Here is a 23,664-nt window from a genome sequence, read left to right on the forward strand (position 1 = left end):
AGTGAAAAGTACTTGGAAATGACTTTTAGTTTGATAGTTATACTTCACTCCTTTTCAGATATATTTTTGCTATCATGGATCGGTTCGGAGATATATCAGAAGGTGAAGTGGACCATTCTTTCTTTGACAGTGACTTTGAAGAAACAAAGAAATGTGAAAGTAATTCAGTTTTTGACAAGCAAAATGTTGATGCTAAAGAGAGCCTAGATAAAGGTACAGAAAATGTAAACCTGAAATTTGGAATACAAACAAAGGAAAATTATCTCACTGATAAGGGAAATGAAAGGAGAGCAAAAATTCCTCTAGAAGAAAACCCAATAGAGAGTGATACTGTACAAACTGGAAATTCTTTATCTTTGACCACTTCTTCAAGATCAGAAAAATTGTGTGATAATACAATAGGACATAAAATACACCTGCCCATGTGCCGCAGGATTCCCAAAACTGTAAAAGATGCTGAGGATGACTACTATACAGACGGAGAGGAAAGCAGTGATGATGGGAAAAAGTGTCATGTGAGGTCCAAGTCAGCTAAGCCGTCTAATAACTTTAAAAAAAGCATAAGTAGAAAGTATTCCAAAATTAGTTCTTCTTCTTCTTCTTTGTCTTCTTCATCTTCAAGTTCAGGTACAGATTGTTCAGATGCAGGGTCTGATATCTCAAAATCTGATTCCTCTCCATCATCAAAGAAACATGTATCTAGTGTAACCCTCTTATCACCAAAACAGAAATATAAAACAGGAATAAAGTCAACAGGAAAACGACCTTCAACTACTAAACCAAAAGTTGGTGACTATATTGAGGAATCTGAAGATACTGTGACTGACGTAACTCCTTTATCGACCCCAGACATCAGCCCTGTTCAGTCTTTTGAACTGGGGGCATCAAATGACCAAAAAGTAAAAGTTAAAAGGCAAGAAAATGTGAATCAGGAAATATATGAAGATGTTGAGGATTTAAAAAATAATTCAAGGTGTTTGAAAACTGCCAAAAAAGGGAAAGAAAAACAGGAGCCTAATGTTACCTCAAAGTCTTCAGTGTTAGATTCTAATTTAGACCACAGATACAAACAGAAAGTTTTACATGACACAATGGACCTGAATCATCTTTTGAAAGGTAATATTCTTTTTAAGTTTTGTATGCTAACTATATACTAACTTTAAATGCATTGAGTTTGCACTGGTTTTTTATCTTTTCAATCTTTTATTGTTTGGGATTATTGATACTAGGGTAACTTTACCTGATATTCCATTTTACCATAAAAATACCTGGTATATCATTTGTGTTATCAGGTAAGAAATATACGCCAAAGCTAGTCAACTAGGACTACAGACTTCACACTGATTTTATTTTAGTGTCTTACAAACTTGGAATGCCCACAGGGAACAGATGGAAATGAGAGAAATAGTGCCAGATGTTTTCCCACTTTTGATAGAGATGGCATAATTATCGCTTTCTTTAAGAAAGGCGGCAGCACTAAGGTTAAAATAACCTGCCCTGTTGTTTTCCTATCAGGGAAAGTGACAAGAATGCTGGCAATTCAAAGAACTCAGAGTAAATTACAAGGGACTGTTCAGATTGTAAGTTAAAGGTCAATGAACATTACTTAAAAATAATTACCAAATTGATGAAGTAGCATAATTTAAGTTCCGTTATGATATAAAATATTGTTTAATTAGAATAATATTTATTGCTGTATTTCTGTATCAATTATCCATATTTAGTTTGAATATTTCAGATGAAATAAAAGCAACTTAAGACTTTATCTTTGTGGTTTATTGGTCTTGCAGGAGAGGTTTTAGATCAGTGGAGGATAAATTTTTTTAAGTTGCAAATAAGGTTCTCTTTGAAATGTTAATGAAAAAATACTTTGCTACATAACTTACACATAGTGGCAATGTTAGAACATAAATAGCGAGAGTGGTCAATAAGCTTGCATTTGTGAGTGTTCTCTCTTTGTAGGGAATACTTTCCCTTTGCTCTGTTTATACCTATTGATTGTATAGTCTGAAGACTCTCCGTATGGACCGTCACCATCTCGTTGCTAAGCCTCTACCCAATATATCTTTTCTGAAAAATTGTTCACTCAGTTTCTTAAACTTTCAAGATTGAGAAGTTTTTTTTATTCCTGGTGTCTACTTCCTGTAACAACCAGAGACACCTTTAAAAGGGAATGTTTTTGTTTAAAGTAAATTCTACTACTAGGTTCTTTTTTAACTCTTCAGCGGCTTATTAAAAGTGAAATCCAGGAATGGGCATTAGGCCTTGCAATTTAAAACCTGCATCCCATATCAGAATGCCTGGGTTCCACTCCTAGCTCTGAATCCCTGATTCCAGCTTCCTGACACTGAGTGGTGGCAGGTGATGGTTCAAGAAGTTGGGTCCCTGCCACCCTGGAGAGACGCTCGTTGAATTCCCGGTTCTCAGCTTTTACCTGACCCAGCCCACGCCTTTGCAGGAATTGGGGAGTGAGCTAGCAGATGGGAGCAATGTCTGTCTGTCTTTCTGCCTTCAAGTGAATTTTTAGAACTAAGTAAGAAATGTAAATCCCTTACCCTCGTGTAACAGTCTTTATATCTTTGATTTTCAACCCAGGCAATACATTAGCATTGCCTATTATCTAATCTAAATCCCTTACCCTAGTGTAACAGTCTGTATATCTTTGATTTTCATCCCAGGCAGTACATTAGCATTGCCTATAAAACAAATACTGATGCCTAGGCCCTACCCACTGGAATTGTGAGGAAGTGAATTATTCTTTTCTTTTTTTTTTTTTTTTTGACAGGCAGAGTGGATAGTGAGAGAGAGACAGAGAGAAAGGTCTTCCTTTTGCCGTTGGTTCACCCTCCAATGGCCGCTGCGGCCAGCGCATCTCGCTGATCCGAAGCCAGGAGCCAGGTGCTTCTCCTGGTCTCCCATGCGGGTGCAGGGCCCAAGGACTTGGGCCATCCTCCACTGCCTTCCCGGGCCACAGCAGAGAGTTGGCCTGGAAGAGGGGCAACCGGGATAGAATCCGGTGCCCCAACCGGGACTAGAACCCGGTGTGCCGGCGCTGCAAGGTGAATTATTCTTTTCATTTGTGAAAATGAAATGTGAAGCATGGTGGGGCTTGCAACAAACTTTCTGAAATGTCTTCATCCTTCTTTAATTAAGAATTCTTTCTCTCTTTGAAATTTATCCATTTGAGATTTCCATAATCAACATATTATTTCACTTTATGATATTCCACAAATCCATGGATTATTCATTCTCTTTTATTCTTTTTTCTTTTTTTTCCTCCTATAGAATTTTATATGACTAGTGTTTGGATTAGCCAGTTCTTCCTTCTTTTTGATCAAGTCTGCTTTTGAACTCCTCTAGTGAACTTATAATTTCTCACATTATTCCTACCTCCAGAATTTGTTTCTTTAAAATTTCTGTGTTTAATATTTTTTTCTTCTATATCTGTCCTTTTCATTTTTTAATTTTTTGAAAATTTTATTTAAGGTTTACAAATTTCATGTATTTAATATATAGAGAGTTGGGAACATAGGAACATTCAGGAACTTTCCACCCTACCCTTCCTCCTACCTGTGCTCCCACCCAAGAATGATACATCTTATAGGAGCACTTAGACACAATTATAATACAACTCTTTGAGGACAGAGGTCCTGTATGAGAAGTTAGTGCACAGTGACTCCTGCTGGTTTGTTTTTTTTTTCTAGATCCTTGAGATGCATTGATAGCTCATTTATTTGGTGCCTTTCCAATTTCTTGATGTAGGCACCTATTGCTATAAACTTTGCTCTTTTTTTTTTTTTCTTTTTGACAGGCAGAGTGGATAGTGAGAGAGACAGAGAGAAAGGTCTTCCTTTTTGCCGTTGGTTCACCCTCCAATGGCCGCTGCGGCCGGCGCATCTCGCTGATCCGAAGCCAGGAGCCAGGTGCTTCTCCTGGTCTCCCATGCGGGTGCAGGGCCCAAGGACTTGGGCCATCCTCCACTGCCTTCCCGGGCCACAGCAGAGAGTTGGCCTGGAAGAGGGGCAACCGGGATAGAATCCGGTGCCCCAACCGGGACTAGAACCCGGTGTGCCGGCGCTGCAAGGTGAATTATTCTTTTCATTTGTGAAAATGAAATGTGAAGCATGGTGGGGCTTGCAACAAACTTTCTGAAATGTCTTCATCCTTCTTTAATTAAGAATTCTTTCTCTCTTTGAAATTTATCCATTTGAGATTTCCATAATCAACATATTATTTCACTTTATGATATTCCACAAATCCATGGATTATTCATTCTCTTTTATTCTTTTTTCTTTTTTTTCCTCCTATAGAATTTTATATGACTAGTGTTTGGATTAGCCAGTTCTTCCTTCTTTTTGATCAAGTCTGCTTTTGAACTCCTCTAGTGAACTTATAATTTCTCACATTATTCCTACCTCCAGAATTTGTTTCTTTAAAATTTCTGTGTTTAATATTTTTTTCTTCTATATCTGTCCTTTTCATTTTTTAATTTTTTGAAAATTTTATTTAAGGTTTACAAATTTCATGTATTTAATATATAGAGAGTTGGGAACATAGGAACATTCAGGAACTTTCCACCCTACCCTTCCTCCTACCTGTGCTCCCACCCAAGAATGATACATCTTATAGGAGCACTTAGACACAATTATAATACAACTCTTTGAGGACAGAGGTCCTGTATGAGAAGTTAGTGCACAGTGACTCCTGCTGGTTTGTTTTTTTTTTCTAGATCCTTGAGATGCATTGATAGCTCATTTATTTGGTGCCTTTCCAATTTCTTGATGTAGGCACCTATTGCTATAAACTTTGCTCTTTTTTTTTTTTTCTTTTTGACAGGCAGAGTGGATAGTGAGAGAGACAGAGAGAAAGGTCTTCCTTTTTGCCGTTGGTTCACCCTCCAATGGCTGCTGCGGCCGGCGCATCTCGCTGATCCGAAGCCAGGAGCCAGGTGCTTCTCCTGGTCTCCCATGCGGGTGCAGGGCCCAAGGACTTGGGCCATCCTCCACTGCCTTCCCGGGCCACAGCAGAGAGTTGGCCTGGAAGAGGGGCAACCGGGATAGAATCCGGTGCCCCAACCGGGACTAGAACCCGGTGTGCCGGCGCTGCAAGGTGAATTATTCTTTTCATTTGTGAAAATGAAATGTGAAGCATGGTGGGGCTTGCAACAAACTTTCTGAAATGTCTTCATCCTTCTTTAATTAAGAATTCTTTCTCTCTTTGAAATTTATCCATTTGAGATTTCCATAATCAACATATTATTTCACTTTATGATATTCCACAAATCCATGGATTATTCATTCTCTTTTATTCTTTTTTCTTTTTTTTCCTCCTATAGAATTTTATATGACTAGTGTTTGGATTAGCCAGTTCTTCCTTCTTTTTGATCAAGTCTGCTTTTGAACTCCTCTAGTGAACTTATAATTTCTCACATTATTCCTACCTCCAGAATTTGTTTCTTTAAAATTTCTGTGTTTAATATTTTTTTCTTCTATATCTGTCCTTTTCATTTTTTAATTTTTTGAAAATTTTATTTAAGGTTTACAAATTTCATGTATTTAATATATAGAGAGTTGGGAACATAGGAACATTCAGGAACTTTCCACCCTACCCTTCCTCCTACCTGTGCTCCCACCCAAGAATGATACATCTTATAGGAGCACTTAGACACAATTATAATACAACTCTTTGAGGACAGAGGTCCTGTATGAGAAGTTAGTGCACAGTGACTCCTGCTGGTTTGTTTTTTTTTTTCTAGATCCTTGAGATGCATTGATAGCTCATTTATTTGGTGCCTTTCCAATTTCTTGATGTAGGCACCTATTGCTATAAACTTTGCTCTTTTTTTTTTTTTTTTCTTTTTGACAGGCAGAGTGGATAGTGAGAGAGACAGAGAGAAAGGTCTTCCTTTTTGCCGTTGGTTCACCCTCCAATGGCTGCTGCGGCCGGCGCATCTCGCTGATCCGAAGCCAGGAGCCAGGTGCTTCTCCTGGTCTCCCATGCGGGTGCAGGGCCCAAGGACTTGGGCCATCCTCCACTGCCTTCCCGGGCCATAGCAGAGAGCTGGCCTGGAAGAGGGGCAACCGGGACAGAATCCAGCACCCCAACCGGGACTAGAACCCGGTGTGCCGGCGCCGCAAGGCGGAGGATTAGCCTGTTAAACCACGGCGCCGGCCTAAACTTTGCTCTTAACACTGTTTTTGCTGTATCCCATTAGTTTTGATATGTTGTATTGTCATCTTCATTTGTTTCCAGAAATGTTTTGATTTCTCTTTTGATTTCTTCTATGACCCACTGTTCATTCAGGATTATGTTGTGTAGTCTCCATGTGTTCGCATATGTTCTAGAGATTCCTGAGTTACTGATTTCCAGTTTCATTCCGTTGTTGTCTGAGAAGATACATGATATGATTTCGATTTTTTTGAATTTGCTGAGACTTGCTTTATGGCCTAGCATGTGGTCAATCCTAGAGAAAGTATCATACATTGGTAAGAAGAATGTGTATTCTGCAGCTGTAGGATGGAAAGCTCTGTAGATATGTTTGTCCATTTGGTCTGTAGTGTTGATTAACTGTTGTTTCCTTGCTGATTTTCTGTCTGGTTGATCTGTCCATTGCTGAAAGTGGGGTATTAAAGTCCCCCATTAATATTGTATTTGAGTCTATGTCTCCCTTTAGATCCCTTAACATTTCTTTTAAACAGCCAGGTACCTTGTAATTGGGTATGTTTACATTTATTATAGTCACATCTTGCTGTTGAATCAATTCCTTAATAATTACATAGTGCCCTTGTCTCTCTTAATAGTTTTTGTGTTAAAGTCTATTTTTTCTGATATTTGGATGGTTTTACTTCCTCATTTTTCCTTTCTGTTAGCATGGAATATCTTTTTCGATCCTTTCCATTTCAGTCTGCCTACATCTTAGTGAGGTGTGTTTCTTGTAGGCAGCACATAGATGGGTTTTGTTTTTTAATCCACTCAGCCAGTCTATATTTTTTTAACTGGAGAGTTGAGGCCATCAACATTCAGAGTGACTATTGATAAGTAATGACTTGGCCCTACCATTTTTGTATAAATATCCCGATTGTTTACTTTAGATTTTCTTTGTATTTTTACTGGGAGATTATCTGTCTTCCCATTGTTTCATAATGATGACTGTGTTTCTGTGTGTAGCACAACCTTAAGCATCTTTTTTTAAGGCTGGATAAGTGGTGACAAATTCTTTCAATTTCTCTTATGGGAGGTCTATTTCACCTTCATTCATAAATGAGAGCTTTGCAGGGTACAGAATTCTAGGTTGACATTTTTTTTTCTCTTAAGACTTGGGCTATGTCTCTCCATTCTCTCGCTAGCCTGTAGGGTTTCTGATGAGAAATCAGCTGTGTCTAATTGGAGATCCTCTGAAAGTAATCTGGAGTTTCTCTTGTGCACATTTTACAATCTTTTCTTTTTTTTTTTTTTTTAAGATTTATTTATTTGAAAGTCAGAGTTACACAGAGAGGGGAGAGGGAGAGAGAGAGAGAAAAAGAGTGAGAAAGAGAGAGGTCTTCCATCCACCGGTTCACTCCCCAATTGGCCACAACAGCTGGAGCTGCACCCATCCAGAGCCAGGAGCCAGAAGCCTCCTCTGGGCCTCCCACGCAGGTGCAGGAGCCCAAGGATTTGGGCCATCTTCTCTCTGCCACAGCAGAGAGCTGGATTGGAAGAGGAGCAGCTGGTTCACGAACTGGTGCCCATATGGGATGCTGGCGCTCCAAGCCAGGGTGTTAACCCATTGCGCCACAGCGCTGGCCCCTAAAATATTTTCTTTATATTTTACTGTTGAAAGTTTGACTGCAGCATGTCATCTGAAGAGACTTTCTGATCATGTCTATTAGGAGTTTCCATGTGCTTCCTCTACTTGGACGTCTCTTTCTTTCCCCAAACTGAGGAAGTTTTCTGTAATTATTTCACTAAATAGGCCTTCTAAATAGCTCTGTCTTTCCATACTTTCTGGAACTCCTAAGACCTATATGTTGGGTCATTTGATAGTATCCCATAAATCTCTAACACTTTTTAAAATTTTTCTAATTTCTTCTTTTTTATTTATTTGGTTTTTGATCTGACTGAAATCTTTCAAAGATTTGTCTTCTGGCTTGGATGTTCTTCTGCCTCACCAAGTCTGTTATTAAGGCTTTCTATTGCATTTTTTATTTGACCCATTTAATTCTTTTTATTTATTTATTTATTTGAGAGGTAGAGCTTATAGACAGTGAGAGGGAGAGACAGAGAGAAAGGTCTTCCTTCTGTTGGTTCACTCTCCAAGTGGCTACAACTCTCCAAGAACTGCGCCAATCTGAAGCCAGGAGCCAGGCGCTTCTTCCCGGTCTGCCATGTGGGTACAGGAGCCCAAGCACCTGGGCCATCTTCTACTGCTTTCCCAGGCCACAGCAGAGAGCTGGATTGGAAGAGGAGCAGCTGGGACTAGAACCAGCGCCCATGTGGGATGCCGGTGCCACAAGTGGAGGATTAACCTACTGCACCACGGCTCTGGCCCCATTGACCTATTTAATTCTTCTCTAATATTTCATTTTAGTTTCTCTTTAAAATCTCCATGGCAAAATTTTCATTCATGTTGGATATGAATTTCTTTAATTTGTGGATTTACTTCTCATGGCTTCTGAATAATCCTATGATTAATTTTTTTGAATTATGTTTCAGGCATTTTATCAATCTCTTCATGTTTATATTCTAACATTGAACTGTTGTGTTCCTTTGAGGGGGTCATGTTGTCTTAATCTTGCTTCTTGAATTTCTGCATTTATTTTTAGGCATACTTGCTAGTTTTATCCTTCTGATACCTTTTATCTTTGATCTGTGCCTCTGTGCTTAGTGGAATGCCTACTCTTTCAGTGAATACCTAGAGGTGTGTGCTGTGTGTGGCCAGGGAGCTCTGGTCATGTTCCAGTGTGGGTTGAGTAAACAGGGTGACACCCAAGTTGGGCGTATCTGGTTACATGGGGTGAGGTGTGGTTACCTCTGTGGTGTGAACATACCCTCACCTTCTCTTTTCCAAGGTGATCAGTGCTCAGGTGTTAGCCCTTTTCTGTGCTTCTTCATGAACTGCACAAAGGATCTGTGCAGTCCTCAGTGTGAGCTCGGGTCTTGCTGCAGTGACACACCCCAGGCAGTCAAGGAGCTCTGTGTGGAGCCTCCCACATTGCCCAGAGACCTACCTACACCTTGCACCCTCTCATGCAGGCCCAGATTTCCCATAGTCTCAGCACTAAGGGCTCTCTCAGTCACAGGGTGTAGAAGATTCACTCCATCCAGCTGGCCTGTCCCATCCAGAGCCAGCTGCCTGTGGGTGCTCCACTTAGGTGGTTTGAGCCCCAGAGCCTGTGCTAAGTTGAGAGGCTGAGAGCACCTCACAGTCATATTTGGGTGCCCAGATCCTTTCTTAATCCTCCCAGCCAGACTCAAAATCAGAGGGGAGTGCATATTTCTCCCACTGGTAAAATCCCTGGATCATAAGTGTGCACAATACTCGCTGGCTGCAGCCCTACTCATTTTACAGTCGTGCTGCGCATGTACAAGAGTCTCTGCATCCAGTACTTACTTCGAATGGCTCCTTCTCCCCGTCTGTTTCCTGGTTCATGTGGCAGAGCTGCTGCTGTTGCCTCTGCGGACAAAATGGTGACTGTCCCGCCAGTTGCTGGGTACACACACAAGACCTGCAGCAGCTGCTGCCTACGTAAGTCCCAAATGGTGCCCGTCCTCTTAGCTCTTGCCAGGTGTTGTCTTGTTGGGTGGGGGGAGGGGAGAGAGAGAGAGGTCCCCTTTTCTTTGTCTTTGGATGAGCAGGCATGCTGTTCCACTCTGGGCTCTGGGCCGCACTCAGAGACAGTGTAATCTGCTAGGCTCTCTCTCTAGCTCTATCACCATTGTCGGGGCCACTGCATTCTGATCTCACTTTGCTCTCCAAAGCTGATGCTTTCTGGGGCTCAGGGCTGCTGTGGTCCTTTGTTGTGTCCGTGTTCATTGCTCATCTGATACACTGTTAAGGTTAGTGAGAACCATTGCTTTCTACATTGTATGGAAATGGTTTGCAATTTTACATCATATTACTTACTGTGCTCCAGTATACTTCTTCCTTACTGTTCTCACAGTCCTTCTTTTCCACTGATGGCGTATTTGCACTTGCTGTTGCCTTTTCCTTTGCATAGGCCACTTCTGTTTGTCAGGTCTCAGCTTATGTATCACCTCCTCAGAGAGACTTTTTCTGAACATTCTATGTGTGGTGGCTTTATAGCCCCAACATCTGTCTTATTACAGTAATCAGAACTCTGGAATTAGCATGGTATGTTTGCTTCTCTCATTGGAGTGTAAGTGTGAGGGCAGGGTCTTATTTCTTGCTAGAATCTCCAAATATAGCAAGCATTGGCACCTAGTAGAAAGTATTTGCCCACTGAAGGGAGGGAATGTCAGGAAGCTTCACTTGTTGAAAAGCTCAAATAGGAAAGGTATAGCAAAGGCATTTCATACATTTCACTGAAATTTGATTTCATAACAATGACCCATTTGTCTTAGATTACCACATGAAATATATAGAGTATGTCTATACCTGTCTCTACATTATAACCTTTAAAATAACTGATTAAATATTCCTGTCTAGATAGCCCTTATTCCTTACTAAGCCTTCTAGAGTGACATTTCCATTTTTTCCTTTTAATTGGTATGACCACTTTCCAGTCTGTATATTCATTAATTAACCTAGATTGGATCATACATCAAGTTGATCATTCATTTGTTAAAAACTAAGTCTGTCTTTTTTTTCCCTCTAGATTTCCAGTACACTCCTCAGTGCTCTAGCATAATAGTTTTCTTTTTTACTTTTTTTTTTTAAGAGTTATTTATTTATTTGAAAGGCAGAGTTATGGAGAGAAAGGGAGAGATCTTCTAACCACTGGTTTACTCTCCAGATAATTGCTATGACTGGGGCTAAGTCAGGCCAAAGCCAGGAGCTTCTTCTAAGTCTCCAACGTAGGTGGCAGGTGCCCAAGTACTTGGGCCATCTTCCGGTGCCTATATGGGATGCTGGCATTGCTGGCTGACTTAACCTACTGCACCACAGTGTGGACTCCAACATTTTTCAGACTTTTTGATCTTAAGACCCTTGTGCATTCTTAAAAATGATTGAAGGATCAGAAGAGCTTTTGTTTAGGTTATAGCTTATTTCTGTAAATGTGTACTATATTAGGAATTAAATCAGTGCTGTCATTGTGGCACAGCGGATTAAGCTACTGCTTACCACACCAGCATCCCATATTGGAGTACCAGTTTGAGTCTCTGCCACTCTGCTTCCGACCCAGCTTTCTGCTAAATGTGCCTGGGAAGACAGCGAAAGATGGCCCAGGTTCTTGGGCCACTGCCCCCCTTGTGAGAAACCAGGATGGAGTTTCTGGCTTCTGACTTCAGTCTGGCCCAGACTTGGAGGTTGTGGCCATTTGAGGAGTGACCCAGAAGGTGGAAGATCTCTCTTCTCTCTGTCTTTTGCTCTGCCTTTCAAAAAACTAAATAAATCTTTTTTAAAATTAAATCAGAAAGGTAATAATTTTTCTAATCTAATATCTGGTTTAATAAAAGATGGGTGGAGTCTCAAGTCAAACTCTGCATGAAATCTGTTGGCTCCTATTAAGAAAATCTGGCTTAGGGACTCGTGTTTGGCCCAGAAGTTAATACTATGCCAGTATGCCATATTGGAGTGCCTGGGTTTGAGTCCTAATTCTGCTTCAATTCCAGCTTCCTGCTAATGAGTATCCTGGAAGGCTCAAGTACTTGGGCCTCTGCCACCTCTGTGGGAGACCTAGATAGAATCCCAGGATTCTGGCACAGCCTTGAGTGTTACTGGCATTTGAGGAACGAGTCAATAGATGGAAGATCTCTTATGTTTCCTTCTTCCCTCTCTCCCTCCCTCCTTCTTGTTACTCTACCTTTCAAATAAATAAATGAGAAAAATCTTTAAAAAAAAAAAAAAAAAAAGGAGAGAAAAGAAAACAAAACCCTGGTACTACTTCCTAGCGGTTCTCTTAGGTTAGGGGTGCTTCAGTTGCACTAGTATGAATAAAGCTTGTTTATACATCTATGTTGAATTTTTTTAACAGTGTTTCCGTTTAATCACAGGGAAACCTAAAAAATTTGGAGTAGTTATTTTTCCCACTCAAAACTTAAAAATGTATAAATTCTCTATATCCAAGTTTCAGAACTGAATTAGTTAAGATTAGTGAGAGATGCCTTATTTATTTTACTTTATTTTTTTAAAGATTTATTTTACTTTATTTATTTGAAAGAGACAGGTAGAGAGAGAGAGATGTCCTTCATTCACTGGTTCACTCCCCAAATGCCCACAATGACCAGAGCTGAGCTGATCCGAAGCCAGGAGCCAGGAGCTTCCTTCGGGTCTCTCACATGGGTGCAGGGCCCAAAGGCAAGCTATCCTCAGCTGTTTTCCCAGGCACGTTAGCAGGGAGCTGAATCGGAAGTGGAAGAGCCAGGATTCGAACCACTGCCCATATGGGATGCTGGCACTGCAGGCTGGGACTTTAACCTGCTGTGCCACAGTCACCTTATTTATTTTAAATGGAACCAGATAATTTAGTGTGTTGCTATTCAGACTATGGTCTTCAGATCAGCAGCATTGATATCTTCTGGGCACTAGTTGGAAATGTAGCTAATTGGGGTCAACCCAAGTTTCACTGAACCAGAATCTACTAGGGTGCTGTGTATGCATTTTAAAGTTTGAGAAGCTCTTCCATTGATGGCAGGAACCCAGGTACTTGGGCCACACACTCCCAGGGTATGCAGCAGCACAAAGATAGAGAAAGTAGGGTTTGAACCAAGCAAACTATTTGATTCATACCCACCCAGCTGTCATCACCACTTCCTCATAAGGGTTTGCTTTGACAAGAAGCTAGAGTCAGGATCCAGAGCTGGGAATCAAACCTAAGCATTGCCATGTGGAGCATGAGTATCTTAACTGCTAGGATAAATGCTGCTCCCAAACTTATCGTTCAGTGCCACTTGTCGGAAACTTATGACGTGTTCCGGAGTAATTGGTTTATTTTTATTTTCAGATGAATTTTTTCACTTCTAATTTCTAGTATGATACATATTAATAGATGTAATCCACATACATATTCTTTGGGGTCCTCTATCTTAAGGCATATAATAGGTCCTAAGACTGAAAAATTCAAGAAATTCTAGAAGAATATAACAAGAATATGTTATTATAGTATTCACAGTACTATAGTACCTTGATGAAAATTTTAGAAAAATTTTAACTTGGTCAAAATTAACTTTTGGTTTCCAAAACAAAAAAATGAGAAAAAAGAATTTTAAAAAGCAGTTAAAAAAGAAAAAGTGGGGCTGACATGGTAGCACAGTGAATTGAGCTGCCACTTGTGACATCAGTGCCAGCATCTCATATTGGAGTGCCAGTTCAAGTCCTGGATGTTCCACTTCTGACCTAGCTTCCTGCTAATGCGTCTAGAAAGCAGTGATGGCACAAGAATTGGAACCCCCTGCCACCCTTACAGGAGATCGAGATGGAGTTCCTGGCTCCTGGCTTTGACCTGGCACAGCCCTGGCTGGCATGGCCATTTGGGGAGTGAACCATTGAATAGAGGACTTGGAGATATTCTCATATTCATTCTCTCTCTCTCTTTCTCTCTCCCTCCCTTTCAAATAAGTAAATAAATAAATACATCTTTTAAAATGGCAAGAGTGTAGAAAAAGAGGCCAAACAATACAAACGAGTGGTTCAGATTATCAGAGCACATTATCACTGCATTAAAAAATTAAACCAGGAATATTATTCAACCTTGAAGGGAATTCTGGCATATACTGTAACACAGATGAACCTTGAGGAAATTTTGCTAAGTGAAATAAGCCAGTCTCAAGAAGACAAATGCTACATGGCTCTGTTTTTCTGAGATGTTTAGTTAAAATCAGAGAGTGAAATTATGGTTGTCAGGGATTTAGAGAAGGCAGCAAAGGCAAGTTACTGTCCAGTGGGCATAATGTTTCAGTTTTACAAGATGAAGAGAGGTGTGGAGGTGAATGATGGCGATGATTGCATTTTATGAATGAATTTAATACCCCTGAACTAGATACTCAGTGGTTAATATGGTAAATTTTGTATTTTGTGTATTTTACAAGTTTGAAAAATGGGAAATAAACCACACTAGCCCTTTCTGATAGGGATTCAGTTGTGCTAACTAGAAGTAGTCAATAAATTGATTCAGGAAAAAAAAAGCCCAAACTAAAAAGATAAATAATATAGGAAAAATAAGACTTGAAAAAGATATGCCAGGCATATTTTCCTTAACAAGGAGAAAATGTTATTACTATGCAAAAAATAGGATTCAAGATATGAAAAGTACTAAAACTAACTAATGAAGGTGTTTCATAATAGTGAGACAATTATATCAAAAAGATGTGTCATTGATTTGAAATGTATGATAAGTGCAAAACAGAATTGGGTGATGAAATTGATGATGGCATAATCACTGTAGCACATTGATAATGAAACCAAAAAAATCAAACAAAAAAAAGTGTTTAGTGTCTGAACTTGTCCCACAGATATTTTCTGTCAATTTTTTTTCAAGTAAGAAATAATCAGTTACTATTGCAACGTAACAAATTGCCCCAATTTAGGGAAAGACAGAAAGACTCAAAAATAGAAGTGACTTGACAGTGAAGGACTGGAATCCTTGTGTGCTTGTTTACTCACGTGTCAGGAAGCCGGGCTTGGGTGAGCTGGAGACTGGGACTGCTGACCAAGGGGCCCACACACAACTTCTTCATGTAGCCAGGCTCCCTCAGATGTAGCAGCCTTGGAGCAGTTGGGCTTCTGACATGCTGGCTCAGAGTTCCAAGGACAAGAGTTCTAGAAAACAGTAGAAACCTCATCACCTTTTATGACCTAGCCTCAAGTCACAGAGCATCATTTCTTTCATATTCTGCTGGTTGAAATGGTCAGAAAGCCTCCCAGGTGTAAGATGGAGGGGCATAGACTCTTCTTAATGGGAGTGTCAGCTTATGGATATATCTTAAAATCTCCTCAATCTAACTTGTAGCTACTTTTTCCTTACATACGCAAAAATACTTTTCCTCTTTCCAGAGATGCTACCAGCCTCAAGATTGAGAATCTGAAATCAGGTCCAGGTGCGGCTGAGATTCCTTAAGTGTGGTTGATTCCTCAGTTATAGCTCTTTGAGTACTTTGAGAAGCTGCTTCTGGGAGAGGCTAGGGATGAGGAGTAGTTTAATTTTTGAACCACATAGTCTTTTCCTTCTAAATTTTGCTTGAGAACTGACCAGTTCCTTTTATTTATTTTGTTTGTTTGTTTGTTTTTAACCTCATGTGTCTCTATTCTGCCTCTTACTGTGGGTTAAATAAACCATTGTTGGAGATCTGCTTAGCCAAATCCACCAGTGTAGTTGGGATTTGTTCCATTTCCCTTGTTGCCAAGAATCTTTTCCAGGTGCCAGCTCTCCTTGCCAACAAATCTCAAAACTAGTGCTGTGTATTTTAGGTTTTTATAATAGTAGTGGTTCCTGGTCCCATGTTTTGTTTATTAGTTACATTCATTCTGTTAACAAATCAGTACAAAATTTAGTTGTGTAAAGCAGCAGTCTGAGACGACTCAAAAACCTTGATCAAGTGCCTACACGTGTCCTCTTTATGAGGCCTGATAACCTCACAGCCTGGCAGACTCAGGGTAATTAAATGTGTATGGTGGTTCATGACTCCAAGCCAAGTATTTCAGCAAACAGAGCGGGGGAAGGGGTGGCGAGGGAAGCTGCATCTTCTCTTGGTAATCATCCTTGAAAGTCACTTATTATCACTTTGGGCCTACAGGCCTTCCCAGATTCAAAGGAAGGGAGCAGGAAGAATGTCACGGAATTTCTCATCTGACAAGTTGTTAATAAACAAGGCAAAGAAATGTAGTAAGTTTAGTTATTTTTCCTTGAATTATAACTAATCAGTTACAAGTGTTAGATTTTTTAAAAATTTAAAAGTCAATTTAAACAGCTAATGCCATTTTTAAAATAGGGATCATGAATATGCCTGCATGATGAATTTTTTAAAAGAATTAATATGAATAGGGCTTAATATAACTTGGGGTAAAGTTTCCAGTGATAGCATCACATATAGATGAAAAAAAAAATTTTTTTTTTGAAAGGCAGAGAGAGAGAGAGAGAGAGCTCTACCATCCTCTGGTTCACTCCCAAGATACCTGCAACAGCCAGGGCTGTAGCTGGCTAAAGCCAGGAACCAGGAACTCAATCTAGGTCTCCCATGTGGATGGCAGGAACTCAGGAACTCAAACTGTCACCTATTACCTCCCAGGGTACTTATTAGCAGAGAAGGGAGCTAGAATCAGGACAAGAGTCCCTGAACCCAAACCCAAGGTGCTCTGATACAGGATATCATCCCAAGTGGTGTCTTAACTGCTGGACCAAACACTCAACCCACACACATAAATTCTTTAAAATCCTGCTGGTATTTCAAATAGCTTAGATACTATAGTAAATGGTGGTAGATGACTTAAAAAATGCCTAGAGTTGATGGACACTGAAATTGAAATAAATGTTGGAGAAACGGAACAAAATTATTTGATTAAAATTAGAGGGGGCAGGCATTTGGTGCAGTGGTTAATTAGGATGCTACTTCAGAGAGCTGTATCCCATATCGAAGTGCATGGGTTCAAGTACATCGAAGTAAATGGGTATACTTCCATTTCAAATCCCTGCTAAAGCACACTCTGAGAGGCAACAGGTGATAGCCCAATTGGTTGGGTCCCCACCACCTACATGGGAAACCCAGATGAAGTTCTCAGTTCCTGGCTTCAGCCTGACCAGGCTCTACAGTTGCAGGCATTTGGGGAGTGAACTAGCAGATGGGAAATCTCTGTCTCTTTTTCTCTCTGCCTTTAAAATAAAGTGTTTTAAATGAAAGAAAAATAATATTTGAATATGTAAGTTTATATATATACATATATACATATGAAAGTTTATGCAAATTAAAAAATTGTTTAGATCCACTCAATGGGAAAAATCAGTCCTGTGTTTGAGGTTGCCGTATACTAAGCCATGCTATAAAGCAGATAGCATCATACTAAAGCAAGTAGTCATTTTAGAAATATGGGATAGTCATACTTGATATTCTCATGTAAGTGTTCCGCATATATTTTTTAGATGAATTCAATTCAGTTTTTTTTTGGCTTTTTTGTTTGTTTTTTTGCTATTGCCTTATTTTCCTTTTAAAAATGTCTTTTAAATGCTATTAGGAAAACAGAGCTTACTTAAAATTTCCTTCAGAATTTAATTTTATAGGGCTTCTACATATAGCTAAATTAATTAGAAGGCTTATTAAATTCTATAAAATGGGTATTTCTTGGAAGTAAGGTAATTTGAACGGCATAGTTATATCTTTCAAAATGTGTTCTTATTCAGGTTTTCCAGTAACTTGATGTGATTTCCAACAAAATATCAGCCATTAATTTCATCATGCTGTTAATCATTTTTTAACTTTCTGGGATCTTTTACAGTCTTCAGTTTAAATGTAGGGAGGTAGAATTTTATGACCTTGACCAAATTGGTACTGTATTTATTTTAAATGAAAATAAAAGTGTCAGGGCCAGCGCTGTGGTGTAGCAGGTAAAGCCACCAGCTGCAGTACTGGCATCCCATATGGACACCGGTTCAAGACCCGGCTGCTCCACTTCCAATCCAGCTCCCTGTTTTAGCCTGGGAAAGCAATAGAAGATGGCCCAAATTCTTGGGCCCTGTACCCATGCGGGAGACCTGGAAGAAGCTCTTGTCTCCTGGCTTTGGATTTGCCCAGCTCTTGCTGTTGTGGCCATTTGGGGAGTGAATCAGTGGATGGAAGATCTCTCTTTCTCTGTCTGCCTCTGCCTTTCTGTAACTCTGCCTTTCAAAATAAATAAACAAATATTTTTAAAAACTTGAGACTCAGAAGAATTTTTTAAAAAGTGCCATTTCTCTTTAAAGCATTATGGTTTTAATAGGACAAAATGCTAATATATACAAAGAATTGACATAGTTAAGTACAAATATAGTATAATAGGGGTAGGTACTTGGCCCAAGGGCTATGACACCCACATCCCATATTGGAGTGCTTGAGTTTGAGCCCTGGCTCTGCTTCCAGTTCTGCCTGCCAGTGTGCACCCTGAGAGGCAGGAGGTGATGACTCCAGTGGTTGGATCCCAGCCAGCCCAGTGGGAGAGTCAGATTGAGCTCCTGTATCCTCTTGGGTTTACACCCAACCCTGGCTGTTGCAAGCATCTGGGGAGTAACCAAATGATGGAAGATATTTCCCTATCTCTCTGCCTTTCAAATAAATAAACTTTTTTAAAAATTAAGAAATAGTTCAAACTTCAGAAATTATCTTAAAAATTAAATATACTTGTCTGATGTAGTTTTAGATTTAGAACATACTGAACCTGAAACATTCAGCAAGCTTATGATATTTAGAAGCTTTTCATCTGGGATTCATAATAATTATGTTTATGAAAATGGAAATTATAAATTAAACATGTTGGTAAATATTTCCTTTGATAATCATATGCAAAATATTTTTCTTAATTAAAAATACCTTTTATAGGGTGGGATCACTTTTGCTTTTTTTTTTTTTAAGATTATTTATTTATTTATTTGAAAGGCAGTGTTAGAGGGAGAGAGATCTTCTATCTGCTGGTTCACTTTCCCTAGATGGCCACAATGGCCAAGGAGGCTCAGACCATAGCAGGAGACAGGAGCTTCATCCAGATCTCCCACATGGGTAGTGAGTACCATTTTCTGCTGCTTTTCCTAGGCCATTAGCAAGGAGCTGGATGGGAAGCAGAGCAGCCAGAACTCAAACAGGTATTCTAGTGTGGGATCATGGGATGCCAGATGGCTTAACCCACTGTGCCACAACACTGAGCCCTGGAGACATTTCTTTTAACCATGCCCTCCAACTAACAAAAACTATACCTAAATTATGTGTTATATTGATGCATACAACCCGGGGGCTTCTAACCCATCCAACTATTACATTGCCATAGAGAGCCATAATAGACTTAACAAAGTCATTTTTCATAAATTATACCTGCCTAAAAACCAATACCATATACATTCCTTAAGATTTTTTTTTATCATTTTGCTAGTAGCTTTCATGTCCAAATAAGCCAATGAGAATAAACCTTTAAACTCCTTTAATTTTTTTCCTATACACAGTTGTCATCTAGAAACTATTAGCATTATTTCATACCTATCTTTCGTGAATTGATATAGCTTGTATTTTTAAGGGTGAAAGCAGGTGCTATCATAGCTACTGTGTTTAACCACTTTTTCTCTCTCTTTCCTTTTTGTTCACTTCTGTAGCTTTTCTGCAGTTAGATAAAAGGGGACCACAAAGACATCACTTTGATCAGCCTTCAGTAGTACCTAGGAAAAACTACTCCTTCTCAAGAGAAGAAGTGAGACAGATTGATCAGGAGAATCAGAGGCTTTTGAAAGAACTGTCAAGACAGGCTGAAAAACCAGGAAGCAGAAATACAATTCCCAGAAGATCAGTTGGTCATCCCCCTAAACTCTATCATAGTGCTCTCAACAGACAGAGGGAACAACAAAGGATTGAAAGAGAAAATTTGGTAAGTAACTGAGATTTTTTAGTTGTCAAAGAAAATGCATTTGTTCTGAGTTCACTGTCCAATTTACAAGAACCTAAATTTCAAATTTTAATATATTAAAAGCAAATACACATACGTGTAGCATGAAATCTGTAAAGAGCTATGAGTTTGGAAGATGTGTATTTTTTATCCAGCAAACTACATATCAATATATATAATTATACTTTGATATTCTAAGAGAAATATATGGGGGCTTTTGAAAATCTTCACACTTCAAATTATTGTTATAACATACAATTTTCTTCAAAAAAGGCTGATTTTAAACCCAGGTAGTTTTTTTTAAAAGATTGATTGATTGATTTGAAAGGCAGAGATAGAGAGAAGGAGAGAGATTTTCCATCCGTTGGCTCACTCCCCAAATGTCTGCAATGGCTGGAACTAGGCCACACCGAAGCCAGGAGCCAAGATCTTCTTTTGGGTCTCCCACGTGGGTGTAAGGGCACAAGGACTTGGGCCATCTTCCACTGCTTTCCCAGGTCATAGCAAAGACCTGGATTGGAAGTGGAGCAGCTGGGACCCGAACTGGTGCCCATGTGGGGTGCCGGCGCTGTGGGCAGAGGCTTAACCTTCTACACCACAGCACTGGCCCTCCTAGGCAGTTTTTTAACCTAAACATCTTAAACTAATTAGATCCTTAATGAGTACATAAATTCAGAGCTAAAGTAATTTGTAAAGCTATGAAAATTATTAAGACTGGGGCCAGCTTTGTGACATAGCGGGTAAGCACTGCTTGTGATGCTGGCATCCCATATCAAGTGCAGGTTAGAGGCGCAGGTACTCTGCCTCCAGTCCAGCTTGCTGCTAGTGCACCTAAGAGGGCAATGGAGGATGGCCCATGTACTTCAGCCCCTGCCACCCGTGTGGGAGACCTGGATCGAGTTCCTGGCTCCTGGCTTCAGCCTGGCCCAGACCTGACTCTTGTGGCCATTTGGGAAATGAACTAGCAAATGGAAGATATGTCTCTCTCCTCTCTCTTTCCCTCTGTCACTCTATCTTTCAAATAAATTTTTTCAAAAATTAATTAAGACTTTTTAAAAAATTAATTTTCATTATGTTTTGTCACAACTGTGGTCCTATTTAACTATGTACTTACCTGAACTTATAACAACTCTTGTAAATTTCTTTGTTAACCATCACCACAAGAGTTGGGGAGCTGGAGTACTATATTTACAAAACAAACAGTAGTCTTGAACTCTTCACCATGTGGCAAACTGTAGATAGCAATAAAGCGAGCTGAACTGAAGCTTGTGGGTGGTGAGCTAAGTGATAGTTCTGTACCTCACATTAGCAATACTCAAGTTTCATGCTTTGAGAAAATTTAAAATCACTGTGTGTCACAAACATTTGGGGTCACTTTCTGTTTGCACTCTCACTTGTCTCTGAAGCCTGTTTTTATTTACTAAGCAGCTATGTCATTCATACTATTTTACAAATGTTAGGTCATTGAATCCTCATAGTAACCTTATGACATAGTTATTGTTATGAAGAAAACTGCTCCAGGTCAGCCTGTATGTGGTGGAGCCCAAATTCAAATGCAGATTACCTATATTAGGATATTGGGTTACTTTTTTTTTGTTCTTTTTTTTTTTTTTGGACAGGCAGAGTGGATAGTGAGAGAGACAGAAAGAAAGGTCTTCCTTTTTGCCATTGGTTCACCCTCCAATGGCCGCTGCGGCCAGCGCATCTCGCTGATCCGAAGCCAGGAGCCAGGTGCTTCTCCTGGTCTCCCATGCGGGTGCAGGGCCCAAGGACTTGGGCCATCTTCCACTGCCTTCCCGGGCCATAGCAGAGAGCTGGCCTGGAAGAGGGGCAACCGGGACAGAATCCAGCACCCCAACCGGGACTAGAACCTGGTGTGCCGGCGCCGCTAGGCGGAGGATTAGCCTGTTAAGCCACGGCGCTGGCCCAGGGTTACTTTTTTTTAAAAGATTTTATTTTTATTTATTTGAAAGACAGAGCTAAAGAGAGAGGTAGAGACAGAGGTCTTCTATCCGATGGTTCACTCCCCAAATGGCCGCAATGGCTGAAACTGCGCAGATCTGAAGCCAGGAGCCAGGAGCTTCTTTCATGTCTCCCACATGGGTGCAGGGGCCCAAGGACTTGGGCCATCGTCTGCTGCTTTCCCAGGCCATAGCAGACAGCTGGATCGGAAGAGGAGCAGCCGGGACTAAAACCAGCGCCCATATGGGATGCCAGCGTTTCAGGCCAGGGCTTTAACCTGCTACACCACAGTGCTGGCCCCTTGGGTTACTTTTTTAAAACAGCTTTACTGAGATATAATTCACATGCCATACACAAAGTGTACAATTCAGTATTTAGTATATAACTAATTTTGTAAGTTGTAGTAAAATGTGTATTTTATATATATATATATATATATATATATATATATATAACAAAAGTTGCTATTGTAACTATCTTTAAATATATGGTTCAGTTGAATTAAGTACATTCTTAATGTTGTACAGCCATGGTAATCACTATTTCTAAAATTTTTTCACCACCCCATACAAGAAACTCTACCTTTTAAATAAGTCTTCATTCCGCCTCCCCCTTAGCCCAGAAAAGCCTCTGGTCTATCTTCTGTTTATACATTTGGCTGTTTCAGATATCAGAATCATAATATTTGACCTTTAGTGTCTTATTTCAGTTAGCATAATGTTTTTAGTTTTGTCCTAATGGATAAATGGGGCTTGAAAGAAAAAATTGTTTTTTTTTTTTAAAGACTTACAAATATGTATTACTTTCCCATATCACCAATCATGGATTATGTCATGATTATGAGTGACTGAATCTTATCTCTCCTCAGGAAAACACAGTATTGAGTGACTGATATCCTGTGGAGAACTTCAGTCTTTGTTCATAGCATTTAGAGGTCTTGGTTTTGCAGCTCAGAAACCCTCTTTAAAATGACCTATTAGCATAATGCTTTTAAGCTTCAGCCATGGTGTGGCATGTATCAGAACTTCATTGTTCTTACCTGAATAATATTCCATTTTAGACTTGTAACACATTTCAGTATCCACTCATCTGTTGATAGACACTTGATCTGTTTGACCTTTTGGCTATGGTGAATTAAGCTAGAGGAATATTGACAGAAAAGTATATAGGTTCAAATTCCTTCTTTTAATTTCTCTGGGTTGTTACACCTAAGAGTAGAATTGCTGTATCATACAGTAGTATTTCTGTGTTCCTTTTTAAGGAACCTGGGTTTACTTTTTCTTTTTAAAGATACTTTTATTTATTTGAAATGTAGTGTGACAGAAAAGGAGAGAAAAAGAGAGATCTTCCATCTACTGGTTCACTCCCCAAAAGGCTGCAACGGTCAGAGCGGGATCAGGCAGCAGCAAGGAGCCAGGAACTCCATCCAGGTCTCCCACGTGGGTGTTGGGCCCAAGCACTTGGGCCATCCTCCACTGCCTTCCAGGGGCATTAGTAGGGAATTGTATCAGAAGCAGAGAAGCCAGGACTTGATACGGGATGCTGTTGTTATATGTGGCAACTTAACCCACTGTGTCACAATGCCAGCCCCAGGGGCTTACTTTTGAAAAGTTGAAGCCGTTATTGTCTGTGACTATTCTGTGTACTTATAGGGCAAAACTGTCAGCAGCTTCTACTTGCAGCTTTTATTATTCTCCAAATCAGTTGTGTATTTCACCTATTATAATCCAGCAGAAAGTTATTAGTATTTTATTCTTTTTTACTTTCTATATGTAGTAATTTGTATATATGTACATTATTTTTCTCCATTTGATAGTAAGAATTTATTTGTTATATTCTCAAACAATACAAACATGATATAAGCCACATGTATAATTGTAAATTTTCTAGTAGTCACATTAAAGAAGTCAAAGAGGTACGGGCATGTGATTTAGCTTTTAAGAGCCCATGCTCCATGCCAGAGTGCCAGAGTTTCATGCTTATCTTCAGCT

The 23,664-nt window shown here is 39.7% G+C and overlaps 1 protein-coding gene and 1 non-coding gene across 6 annotated transcripts in view; one reads left to right on the forward strand and one right to left on the reverse strand.

Moving 5' to 3' along the window:
- CFAP97 (cilia and flagella associated protein 97) overlaps positions 1–23,664 on the forward strand; it is a 50,037-nt gene that overhangs the window by 12,152 nt on the left and 14,221 nt on the right. For all 5 annotated transcript variants that reach the window (XM_062213308.1, XM_062213312.1, XM_062213311.1 and 2 more), the window contains exons 2-3: positions 59–1,116; positions 19,425–19,693. In XM_062213308.1, coding sequence (XP_062069292.1) covers positions 75–1,116; positions 19,425–19,693 — 1,311 coding nt within the window. In that variant the 5' untranslated portion in view covers positions 59–74. The remainder of the gene's footprint in view (positions 1–58; positions 1,117–19,424; positions 19,694–23,664) is intronic.
- On the reverse strand, positions 22,526–22,648 carry LOC133775511 (small nucleolar RNA SNORA25). Its single transcript, XR_009868254.1, has one exon. It is a non-coding gene; the product is annotated as a small nucleolar RNA SNORA25 (small nucleolar RNA).

This window comes from Lepus europaeus, chromosome 16 (assembly GCF_033115175.1).
Source record: "Lepus europaeus isolate LE1 chromosome 16, mLepTim1.pri, whole genome shotgun sequence".
NCBI lineage: Eukaryota > Metazoa > Chordata > Mammalia > Lagomorpha > Leporidae > Lepus > Lepus europaeus.